At 32.8% G+C, this 13,320-nt stretch overlaps 1 protein-coding gene across 4 annotated transcripts in view; it reads left to right on the top strand.

Annotated features, from left to right (window-relative positions):
* The window catches only part of COG6 (component of oligomeric golgi complex 6), a 129,346-nt gene that overhangs the window by 39,799 nt on the left and 76,227 nt on the right, over positions 1-13,320 (top strand). For all 4 annotated transcript variants that reach the window (XR_002731002.2, XM_023208876.1, XM_023208877.3 and 1 more), the window contains exons 12-13: positions 1,165-1,256; positions 5,937-6,054. Coding sequence is in view for 3 of the 4 variants with exons in the window: in XM_023208876.1 (XP_023064644.1) it covers positions 1,165-1,256; positions 5,937-6,054 (210 nt within the window). In the remaining variant the exon portion in view is untranslated. The remainder of the gene's footprint in view (positions 1-1,164; positions 1,257-5,936; positions 6,055-13,320) is intronic.

Genomic DNA, 13,320 nt, shown 5'->3' with positions numbered 1-13,320 from the left:
CTGTAATAATTATATTAAAATTAAGAAAATATCACTTTTATTGATATAACATATAATTTAAGTCACTGTTAAGGTCTTGGTTTTAAAATAAATTATAATATGGAAAAATATATTTTTTAAGTTCAAATGCCATTCATGATCCATGGTATTGTGGTAGTTAGATAGTCTATCACGTATACCAACAGATGAACCAATTTCATAAACATATTAATGTAAATGTGAATTGATTTCTGTAATCTAAGAGGCTTTTGTATGCAGATATAAAATCTCATTTTAGCAAATCATAGTTTTTTTATGACATACGCCAAAATCTAAATACAGAGAAAATTCAACTTTTAAAAGCATTTATTAAACATCTGTTGTGTGTATACTGTTCTACCAGATGTTACAGAGATGTAAAATAGGCAGAAGAAGACATAATGTCTATACTATATTTGTATTTAGAAACTAGTTAGGAAAGCAAGAAGATATAATGTAAGCAATAGCTTAAGGGCAGATACAACATTTAAGTAAGCATTTATCAGTGTAGTTTAGATTATATTCATTAATAAGAGAAAAGAAAGATCAGTGAAGGATGAAATTTAATTAGAAAAAATTCCTAGTTGCTAAATCTTGAGGCAGATCAAGTTAATCTTGAACTAGATCTGATTTTGCTCTGGTAGTCTTATAATTTGGCAAATATGTTGGTGCTAATTCAAGATTTGTCTACTTTTCTATTCTTTGATTAATAGACAAACTTGATATCATAATTTATAGACTGGAATTTTTTTTCTTCAATATTTGGCAATAAAGCAATATGTTTTCATTGATAATCTGTTTTACGGATGTAGCAGTTGCCTTTACAATTTAGTATTGAACCAAATTCCATTATATACTGGTGATAAATCTCAAATGATCTCAATGTATTGATATTTCTCGTAACAACTGACTTGAACCAAATTCTGCAAATAATGGGTCAGTTTTTTTGTGGAGTATATCTATGTTAAAATGTTTGTTACTTTACCATCTTCTATGACTTACTACTCAGCAATTATTTAGGAGGCATTTTGTGATCTCTGCAATAATAAAATTGTGTCTTTGTTATTATATTCATACCATATGTTATTAATGAAAAAAAGTTATACTTTTAAGAAATGTTTACTTTCCTCTCATGTATTTTAATAGGTTCGCATTGAGCAAGTAATAGTTGCTGAACCTGGGGCAGTTTTATTATATAAAATTTCTAATCTCCTCAAATTTTATCACCATACAATCAGGTAAGTGGAATGGCAAAATGTGCTTGCCAAATCCAATGTGATGTTTCTTTCAGTTACAGCACAGTACAAGATTTTTTTTTATATTGTGTATGGTAATTATACACTAAGCATAACTAGTAGAACCTCCACACCATGTAAATCATTATATGCATATTATACATGCTATGCCTTAAGGTCTATTATTTCCTTTCTCCTTTTTTCTCCAAGCTGAACTACACACACACACACGCACACACACACACACACACACACACACACACACACAACTTATATAACAATATAAGTCTATAATGTAAGTCTTTATTGAGTCTTCCTGCATTAGTAAAAGACATGCAAGGCAACTAACGCAGCCACACCATATACTCAAAATAGAGCATAGTGAATTAAATGTTCTATTCTGGATGTAAATACCTAAATTCTTTAGCGTTTAGTTTACTATAAGTGATAAAATAGAATCATAGCTTTATCTTCTCTACATACTGGCAACTTGATCTGATTAGGAACCACTCGTCTTATATAAAATGTAATCTTTGACTCCAAACTATGCATTCATTTTTGCTTTACATGTGTCTGTTGGTGGTATACCCTTGAGTTTTATTGTAACTGTTACTGTAAGACTGTTACATGTGTAGTTATGTTAAAACAATGTCTTTCCAAGCCATATTTTTGATAGTTTTTACATTTTTCTATTAAATAATTATTTAAAAATTACAGTATGCCAGTATCAGGAATAGTAGGCCAACTGTTAAAAATCTAAGAAGAATATAACTAACATTACCAGGAAAGGTTCAAGGAGCACTAGTTTACAGAGTACCAGAAAACTGGTAAGGTTATCACCTACCCCTTAGTGACAGACAGTAGCCACCCAGAACTTGACAGCTAAGAAGGGGATTTTACATCTTACTAGTAGATTTTCAAACAAAACTAACAAGCTGTAGTCTACAAAACTGATCAGAGATAGAATTTGGATTAGTCCCTTAATATTTTAGATATAAACTTATTGTCAACATTCCCATAATTCAAAAGCAATGAATTAGTTTCAGTTGTAATATTATAGCATCCTATAATAAGAGAATAATAAATACTTAGAAAACACAAGGGCAGCTGAAAGCTAGACATAGCAAATGCTGTGTTATATAAAGATGCTGGTAAAATAATTTTTAAAATTGTTTATTTAATAATGTCCATGATGGGACTAAATGAAATTTATTATTTAAAGATACTGACATCTTAGTTTCTAATGCAGAAAATGTTAGAAAAAAATAATTCAGATTCTGAAGATGATAATAAGTTTTTTAGGCTCTGATAATTGTAATTTTTCTGTCTTTGAAGATGATACTGAAGATGACAATTAAAATCTTTCTTTGACTTTTTGCATGTACTTTTTCTACTTGTTCACACATTTCCTCATTCAATTAAAAAGTTGACTGTATACTTGCCATTCTTCTAGGTAATAAGGAAACAGTAATTAACAAAACAGAGCTTAAACTTACATTCTAGTAGGGGAGACAAGCAAGTATAAAATAATAATTTTTGGTAGTTATAAGGGTACTGAAGATAAAGCAGGAGAAAGGAAATAGAAAGTATAGGGAGTGACCATATATGACTAGATATATGCGTGTGTGACTATTTTTGAGGCCATTCAGTAGAGGTGATATTTGAATACAGATGTGAATAATATGGAGGAGTTGGGCATGAAAAGATTTTGGGGAAGAATGTCCAGGACGAAAATACACTCTGGCACTGAAGCTAGGAGAAGCTTGCATTTTGGAGGACTAGAAAGAAGACCAGGAATTGGAGTGTAGTGAATTGGAAGGAGTAGGGGGATGAAATAAGAAAGGTAGAGAGAGGCCAGCTCGTGTAGGATTTTGAAGGCCATAGTGGATATTTAGATTTCATACTGAGTGAATAAGATTGGGAAAAATGTGAGGGTTTTGAGTGACCTGAGCAGGTTGGTGTTACGAGGTTACTCTGAATACTCTGTGAATCATGTAGTGTAGTGAGACAAAAGGGAAAATAAAGAAGATATTTAGAAAGCAGTTGTGGTCCTGAGAAGAGATGATGATGAGTTTAGACTAGGGTGACAGTAGTTGATTTCGGAGACAATTTATGTCACCGCCAATAGGACATGTATACATACTAGATAGAGTGAGGTGTGAGGAGTCAAGGATGAATTCTTGGCTTTTGGTTTGAACAGCTGGGTGAATGGTTTTGTTCGCTGAGATGGGGAATGCTGGAGAGGAACTGGTTGATGGGAGTGGTGGGTAATGAAGAATTTCGTTCAGTTTTGGCCTTGTCAGATTTGATGTATCTGTGAACATAGAGTAGGAGATTTTGAGTGAGCAAATAATACAGAGAGAAATCAGGGCTGAAGCTATAAATGTCTAGTTTTCAGAAAATAGATGACATTTGATGCCATGGGAGTAGGTAAGGTCACTTAAGAAATGAGTATAGATAAAGAATGGGGCTAAGGACTGAGTCCTGGGAAGCTCCAATATTTTGAGGTCAAGAAGAGGAGAAACCACAAAACTGGCAAGGAATAGCAGTGAAGTTGGGAAAAAAACAAGATGCATGCAAGATCTCAAAAAATTCACCTCTTATACATTAAAACTCCTAACAAAAGGAAGATATAGAATCCAAAAAACAGGGACTCGAGCATGCTTGGATTATATATCTTTTCCTCTAAAACTTTTCTCCCTGGAATTAATAAACACTTTGATTTTGTACTTTACTTTCCTATGCCCTTATCACTATTTCGGATCCAAGCTATTTAAGAGAACTCAGCACTGCACTGTCTCACCATATAGTCCACCAGGTAATCGGCCTCTCTCCTGCCCCTGTCTGATACCCTTCTTGGAGCCCTCATTCCCCTCCAGTCTAGATGTGTTGCCCTTTAGGCCTACTGCAAGCTGCTTGGCTGTCACACTGGGATTTCTCTTCATCACTAGCCTGTTCATTGGCTTGTTTTGGGTATCCCTGATTCTTTGGTCAGCTCTGAATAGTATTTACATGAGTGTAATGATATAAACATTGAATAGTTACTTACCAGAACTGTGTGCCCGTGGCTATATTAGGAAGCCTGCGGAAGGTAAAGTTTGGGTGTGTTGTGGTGGAGGAGGAGAACTGTATAAGAGAGCTTAACTCTCATCTTCTACATCAGGGAATTTGTAGATAATACCTAAAACTGAAAAATCAAGTAGTAGTATAAGCATGTTGGATAGAAATATGGAATGAAATGTCAGAAGAAACGTCTACAATTATCTGGACAAGTTACTGGAACATAGTGAGTGCTCAATAAATGTTAGGAAATTCTAGATCTGAATAACTGCAAAGTACAGCTGATAGCTACAAATTAAAAAAAAAAAGTAAATGTATGTTGAGCTCTCTCTAAATTTTTCATTAAATTGTTTCTATTTGTTTTCATTTAATTTGCTTCCCGTGTTGCTTGATGTACACTTTTGTTCAGAGAAATACTTGTTTTTATTGCATGTGCAGGCATGTGTGGGAATTCCATCCAGTTCATTTTAGTATTTGGTTTACATTATTTTTAACTGAAATACCTGTTGTTTCTTTAAAATACAAGTATTGTGGCTATTGGTTTAGCAATTTGCTGGTATTTTGCTGTTTGCTCTATATATGTATTTTACTAATAATTTGCTTTTTTTTGTGAACTATGTAAGAATTTATCTAATTTATTTTGGTTTCAGAATTGTACTGAAATATTACATTTGCAAAGATTAATATTTGCTTTTATAATATATCATATGTGGTATGATTTATCAGTGAATTTGCTGTGTTTTAGCTTACTGTTTGGTAGTATTTAATGCCATTATATTCATCTTTAGCAATCTAAAATGTTTTAGGCATGGAAGATGTTGTTATGCCTTTAGAAATTATAATTCCCTACTGGATTACAGCATATTTTCATATCCTTGAGAAGCTTTTCCCCTAGAAAGTTGTTAAAATCATTTTTAGTGTGTGAATTAGGAGAAAAAAATTGGGAATTATTTTATATACATACTTGTCTTAGATCTTGGCAAAAATGGGAAACCTCCTTGAATGGGTCTAAGAAGTATCCTTATACAATAGCAAATTGAGGATTGTGGAATGTACTAATGTAATTAGTTATTTCAAAATATTATCATACTTTTCAGACTTATCAGACTTTTCAATTAGTCTAAATATACTGCTCTGTAGGCAGCTGTATAAAAATTGGAAAACTAATTTATAGGTGTGTTATTGATATAGTATGACAGTTTTAATTAAAAGAATAACTCAGTATTTATACAATTTAAATATTTTATCAATAGAACTGTTGATTCAATGTTCTTAAAATTTAACTGTCTTAGATAATCGAGACATATATTTACTCTAACAGAGGAAAAATAGAGATAGGGTTTTATATATTACAAATATTTGTTCTGACCCACAGTTTTGCTAAAAGAGATTGTGAAATATTGAAAACATAGTAGTTTGTTTTTATTTTTTCATCACCTAATTCAAAAGAAAAACAAAAATCCTGATTTTTAAAATATGAAACTAGAGTATTTGTAATTCACAGGTTATATTTTACATAAACACTTTTATTTAAATCTAGGTCTTTTTAAAGCATTCTACTCAGTTAAAGAACTGTTTTGTTTCAGTTTCTGTTTTGCAACCTGAAATATCCTTTGCTTTTAGTGGCATTGTTGGAAATAGTGCAACTACATTGTTGACTACCATTGAAGAAATGCATTTGCTAAGCAAAAAAATATTCTTCAATAGCCTGAGTCTCCATGCAAGTAAATTAATGGACAAGGTATGTTTGAAAAATGTAATTATTAAATTACATGAATGTGAATCTTTCACATTAAAGATGTTCTAATGATTTTATTATTGATTTATAACTTTTCCCATTACATTCTGTGTTTCTTTGAGTTCTTCCTGTCACCAACAACTTTCATTTTGAGATGGCTGACTGTACCTAAGTTTATAGTCTTCGTTCTGGAAACAGTATAACATCGAGTTATAATTAGAGATAGTGTCTCAGGCTCCAATTTTACTACCATTTTTTCTGTCACAGAAGTTGTATAATTAAAACAAATTTACTGTATTTAGCCAGGGGCTAAGATGACATATAGATTGGAAAACCAGAACTGTTACAAAATGTTTTTTCCAAACAGCTTGTATTTCTACCCCTGATGTTACAGTTTTGCCCTTGTGAAATGTATGCTCCTCTGAGTTATATAATTATTTATGAAAACAAACAAGAAAAAAATCCCACAAAAAAACAAATAAACAACAAAAACGTGAACAAGTTCTGTAAGATCTAATATCTTAAATTGAGCAGGGTATTTTGGTAGGACCTTAAGGAATATATTTACAATGATGATCAAATCCTTCTTTATTTTTGTTTCATTATTGAGGACATGAGTTTTTCAAGGATGTGTCACAATCACTATGCTGGCTTTTTAATTGTACTGCTCTATCTAATAGGCTAGCTATATTAGGCCCAGATTTTGTAATATGGTATAAAATAGTCAGTAGCAATTTAGTTCAGAATACCTGGTCAATCTTTACTTTCCTAAGTTCAATCTTCACTTTCCTAAGCCTTAATAGGAGTCTACTTCCTGACCCACATGCATGACTCAAATTCATTTGGAAAAGCAACATGAATTGGTGGAGCTGGAATGTCTACCTTAATTTTTCTTGCCTTGTGTATTTCTGTTTGCATCACTAGTTTACTAACAATCATTTCTGGTTATATTTGTTTTTATGGTTCTTATTTAGACAGAACTCTTCTAAAATAATTTATACATGATACCCAAACATTAAACATGAACAAATATGTGCTAGATGTTGAGAGTACAAGGATGAACACTCAAGGTCTATTGACCTCATTAAGGTTGCTTCTCCTTTAGTGGAAAATGACCAAATAAGTCTGGTTATTATAGAATCCTATGATTTATGAAAGACATGTGCCTAGGGTATATGCTAGCACCAATGGAGGAGTATATTTAGCAAACTATATGTACTCTTCTACAGAGAGGGAGCTTTCCACAGAGAGATGTAAGAGAGTTGAACTTTGAAGGACAGGTAGGCTTTAGATAGGTGAAGAAAGGAGTGGATGGGGTCATCTTAAATAGAAGTAACAAATAGAATATGCTAGAACATGAGTATGAGTTACCTATAAACACATTTTTCATTTATTAAAAAATACCGCTAGTAAAGTGATGTGTTTTATATATATAAGTGGGGAGGCTGGGTTGGAGATAGGAAAATTAAAGGAGTATTGCAGTTGTTTTTATTCGTACATGATCTAAGGGAAAGACTCTGGGACTAGGCAAGAGGGGACAGAATCTTGAAGGGTAAAGATAAAATCTTCAAAACTTGATGACTGACTGAATGTGGGTAAGTGAGAGGGAGTCATCTAGAATAATTCCTAGGCTAACTACAAATATCTAGAATGCAGAAAGAGGGAACAATTTGGGAGATAAAGATGGTATCGTCTAAGTTAGATAAGTTGAATTTGAGGTGCCTATGAGACATCCCTCTGGAACTGGTCTTATCTAAAGGGGAGCGATACATTTAGATTTAGAGAGTTTTACATATAAGAGATAGTTGAATTCATGGGTTTGGGTGAAGTCACTAGGAAGAATTTTTTTTATAAGAGTGGAGCTACCAGGACACAGTCTTGGGAAATGCTGACATTTAAGAGAAGGAAAAAAGTCAACAGTATGATGCTAAGAGAGGATGGCCAGAGAGTCAGGACAAAAATTAGGATAAGGTTTTATCAGAAAAGCTAAGAGAAGAGAGTTTCTAGAAGGAGGGCATGGTTAATAATGACAGATGCTTTTAAAGAGTTCTAGTAGGAGGCTTGTTATCTTTGGCAATATATACGTGCTAGGTGACCTAACTGGACAATTTTAGTTCTGTGGTGGAGATAGGAGCCAGATTGCGGTATGTAGAAAAGCTCATGGGTAAGCATATTTCCAGCTTTACCAATTGAAAAACGTACGGGCCTTAAGACTGAAAATAGATGCATTAGGCATTTGTATTAAGAAATTTAAAACAGAACAATAAAATAAAGATAAATGGAAAGGATGGAATTAAATTGCTGTGACAAATTAGAAAACAAAAGCAGAATTATTTGTTGAAAAGATAAACAAAATTGACAAACTTCTAACAAGTTTAATCAAGAAAAAAAGAAAATTAAAAGTTTTTAGAAATTAGAGACAATCCACAGATGAGAATTAAAACTTAGAGAGTACACATATGCAGTTTTATGCTAATCATCTGAAAATCTGAATAGGGTGAATGCTTTTTAAGGTGACATAAATTGGTAAAATGTGAGTCAAAAGGAAGTGGAAAGTGTGAATATACCTAAGGAAGGAAGAAAAGTTATTAAAGAACGTGTTGCCAGGCCTCGTTCAGATTATATAGAGAACTTCATTCATACTTAGGAGGAACAGATAATTCTCCAGAACACGAAAAAATATGGAAAGCTTCTCAGTTTGTTTTAGGTAGTATAACACTGACATAAAACCTTTTAAAGATAGCCAGTAGTGAAAACCATGTATTAGTCACCTTTTAAGTTTTAAAACTTCAAAATTCAGCATTTATATATTAAAACCAAGAATGATTTATTACATGAATATAAGAATGTTTCAGTGTTAGGAAATATACTAAATGAGTATATAGAATAAATTTTATATTCTCATATTCGATCACATTGTTTAGGGAAAATCTTAGTAAGTCATTGAAGAATACTTCCTTAACCATATAAAAAGAGATGAAACTAACAGCCAACATCATAATTCATATTGACACACTCGTGATTCTTCTATTTAAGTGAAGAACAAGAATGCTTGCCAATACTTTTAAATAATAACCATGGTAGAAAGACCAGATAAAGAAATGAATTGTAAATATTTTAAAGGAGGAGACGTTAGATTATTTATGGATGTTATGATGGTCTATTTTGAGGACCTAGGAGAATCAACTAAAAAGTTGTGCAACCAGAAAATGAATTCTAGTGAAGTCATTGGTGAAAAGATCAATATACAAATGTAATTAATTTTCTTATATGCCAGCCCATGAGGTGCTCAATAAATACTGGTAACATGAATGGTTCAGTTCATTTTCTGCTGGCCTATATTCCGTCGCTATCTTGCCATTAGCTTTAAATCTCTTGCACCCTTGCCATTTTACCACATTCACTTTGCAAAACCACCTTGAATTCAAGTTTTCCATTTTTCCTGAGCGCTGCTAAAGGAAATTACATCATACAGACAGGAGTCACTAAAAATTGTCTCCAGCATCAGGAAGGCCCTCCAGGAGGTCCAGCAAATACTGATTGTCCTTTGGCAGCCACTCACATTTACCATACTTACTTTCACCCATTTCCTCAAATCTACCATCCTACCTCCTACTGAAAAAGTGCCAACCCTTGCTAAAACTGGATAATGGACATTAAAAAAAATATATTTACCAACACGATGAGCAAAAGTGACATTTTGTTATTTTTCTCATTTGGATTTCTGTGATTCTAGTGAGAATGAGCATTTTAAGATAATGTGTTTTGGCTGTTTGTGAATTGCTTGTTCACGTCCTTTGCCATTTTCCTGTTGGGTTGTCTTGTTTGTTTCTGATAGTCTTTATGCCTTAAGAATATTAACTCCATCATATATATTACAGACATTTTCTCCACATTATCATCTGCCTTTAAAATTTGCCTGTAGTATTTTCTGAAACATCAACTTTTAATTTTTTTATAGTTCAATATAACTTTTTATATAGTTTTTTCCCTTGGGAGCATTCCACGCTTGAAAGTATTCCCACAAGAAAAAACATTTAGAATGTAATATGTAATAAAGTTAGCATCTATTAGTGGGGAAATGATAGATTCTTTAATGTATTTATTTAGATATATTTTCTTAGGTGTTTCTATGTTTTCACTTTATTTATTTATTTTTTAAGCAACAGGGTCTTACTCTTGTTTCCCAGGATCATAGCTCACTGTAGCCTCGAACTCCTGGGCTCAAGCCATCCTTCTGCCTCAGCCTTCCAAGTAGCTGGGACTATAGGTGCATGCCACCATGTCCAGCTAATTTAATTTTTTTTTTTTTTTTTTTGTAGAGACATGGTCTCACTATGTTGCCCAGGCTTGTCTCCAACTACTGGCCTCAGGTGATCCTCCTGCCTCAGCCTCCCAAAGTGCAGGAATTACAGGTGTGAGCCACCACACCCTGGTTTCACTTTTGCGACAAATTTTTAATCTACTGAAGTTTATTATTGTTCAGACTGAAAAGTTAAGATCTTATTCTTTCCCAAGTGGTTATCCATTTATTTTGTTTTATTACTCGAATAGTAAATTTCTGTATATTTTATTAGTCATGTAAAAGTGAAAATGAAAGTTGCAACAAAACAGGAAAATATACAGTTGACCCCTGAGCAACATGGGAGTTAGGATGCTGACCCCTGTGCAGTTGAAAAAATCTGCATCTGACTTTTGACTCTCAAAATGTAACTGCTAATTAGCTTACTATTGACTGGGAAGCCTTGCTAGTAATGTAAGCAGTCAATTAACACATTTTTTTGTTGTATGTATTTATATACAGTATTCTTACAATAAAGTAAGCTAGTGAAAAGAAAATGTTATCAAGAAAATCATAAGGGAGAGAAAATATATCTACTGTTCATTAAATGGAAGTGAATCATCATAAAGGTCTTTATCCTCATTGTCTTCACATTGAGTAGCCTGAGGAGGAGGAAGAAGAGGGATTGGTCTTGCTGTCTCAGAGAGTAGCAGAGGGAGAAAAAAAATCTACGTAAATGTGGACCTTTGTGGTTTAAACGTGTGTTGTTTAAGGGTCATCTGTAATGGATAGTAAAAGGCAATTGAAGGATGACATCTTCCAATTAAAACTTTGAACAGAACAGGATGAAAGTGAGGGAAGAAAGTAATTGTAATTTAAATATATTAATTACCAATCAATATTGCAGCTTATGTGAGTTTATAGCAGTGAATGGGCTCTGATCATTATTGTTGTTTTCGTTGTCATTATTATTAATTGAACACTCGACATTTTTCTCAGATATGAACTGGGCCATATTTAGTTATTTTTACATTAGATTGCAACTATATTATGATTCTCTTTACAACTTATATGTTGCTTGTATCTACAATCATTTCACGTTTTTTGCAAGAATATCTTCCTTTCATCAAATTTTAATGCTCCATAATTTTATATTAGTTATATTTTTTACTTATTCTGCTTCTTGTGAACCATTTTGCTTCCTCTAAAAACACTGTAGCTCTATGAAGAAAACAGTATTTATTGTAGAATGTTCTTCATTAGCAAAGCACCCAAGTGGAAATTTTTGTTAATATAATTTTAAGTGGATAGTATAATTGTTAGGAAGAATAGCTTTTAAAATAAAGGTATAGCCAGAGATGAATTTTTAAAAATATGATTGCTTTTGTGCTTTTGAAAAGACCTACTTGGGAACTAATTCTTTATCCAGCATGAAAAAAAGAAAATTCAAGGACATAATTTTATTGAAAGACGTACCTTTTCCCTAACAAAGCAGTTTGAAGCACTTGAGTATTCAAGTATTCATACTCCCTTCCTTATCAAGCTCTCCTGAAATATTCATAACTGCAAATCTAGTGAAGTTTAAAGAGAATATGTATCTCTACTGCAAAAGACACAATGCTGTATCAATTTAGGCTAGACTGACATTTTCTAAAATTATTTCTTACTATAGTAATAGTACAGTTCTAATTGAAAAGATATAGCCTGTCTTAAATGAAACCCATATCAAATTAATAGTAGTCAGGATTGATTTGCCCGGTCCTCTGGAGAGAAAAAAAAAAAAAACCTAAAATGATTCTTTAAATAAATAGTCAGTTAAATTCTAGGATATGGTTACTGCTTTGAATCTCTTTTTACTGCTGATAGCATAGTATGTGGATTAGCAGCTTGGGCATCATCTGGGAACTTACTAGACATGCAAATATCTCAGGCCCTACTCCAGACCTACTGAATCGAATTATACATTTTAATAAGATTCCCAGGAGGTTCATGTGCTCATTAAAGTTTGAGAGGTGCTGTTCTCGTTGAATAGTTTGCGTTTTACATTATTCCTTACAGATGGTTCTGCCAGGAAAACAAACAAACAAAAAACCAAATTTTTTTTTATCCGAAATGCTTTAACATTAAAAAAAAAAGGGTGTAAAATAAGCTGTAATTTGAAATTATTTCAAACATGTTCATTTGTACTCTTAAATTTATCTTGGACAATTTTGTTGACTTAAAAACTTAAATTCCACATATTGTCAGTTACTAGAATGTATGTATTTAGAGCAAAAGGAATATATATATATACATACACACACACTTCTTTAAATATATACATATATAATCCTTTGTATATCTATTTTTATATAGATACAGAGAGAATGAGGAAATTCGTTTAAAAATATGAGGACTTTGTGGTTGGTTGGTTTGTCTTTATATTTTGAAAGCAAATGGGTGAAGGGCCTTCTAAGAAACTACACAACAGAAAATTAGAGGCCCTTAAGTGGAAGATAGCTGAAAGAATAAAACTGAAATTGGTAGTGGGATGAAGTCATAGGAACAGCTTTTGGAATTTTTATGGTGCAACCTTTTTATTTTTCTCTAGTAAGAGAGCACCTAAACTACAGAAAGGATAGAAAGTAGTCACAAGAAGAATGAGGACTTTTGGTATAGCGCTACACATTTAAAAAAAGAGAGGTTTTGATATATTAAATAGGAAGTTTTCAGTAGCTTAAATGCTTTTTTTAAATTGATTGATTGATTAATCAAGATTAATGGTGTTGAACAGTTTTTCATGTTTATTGGCTGCTGGATGTACTTTCTTGTGAAGTTGTCTTTTAAAGACTGTTGCAGATCACGCCTGTAATCCCAGCACTTTGGGAGGCTGAGGCGGGCAGGTCATCAGGTCAGGAAATCGAGACCATCCTGGCTGACACGGTGAAACCCCGTCTCTACTAAAAATACAAAAAGTTAGCCAGGCGTGGTGGTGGGCACCTGTGGTC

Source organism: Piliocolobus tephrosceles, chromosome X (genome assembly GCF_002776525.5).
Source record: "Piliocolobus tephrosceles isolate RC106 chromosome X, ASM277652v3, whole genome shotgun sequence".
Taxonomy (NCBI): Eukaryota; Metazoa; Chordata; class Mammalia; order Primates; family Cercopithecidae; genus Piliocolobus; species Piliocolobus tephrosceles.
The sequence above is the reverse complement of the archived record's forward strand: the minus strand, read 5'-3'. Positions and strand labels throughout refer to the sequence as shown.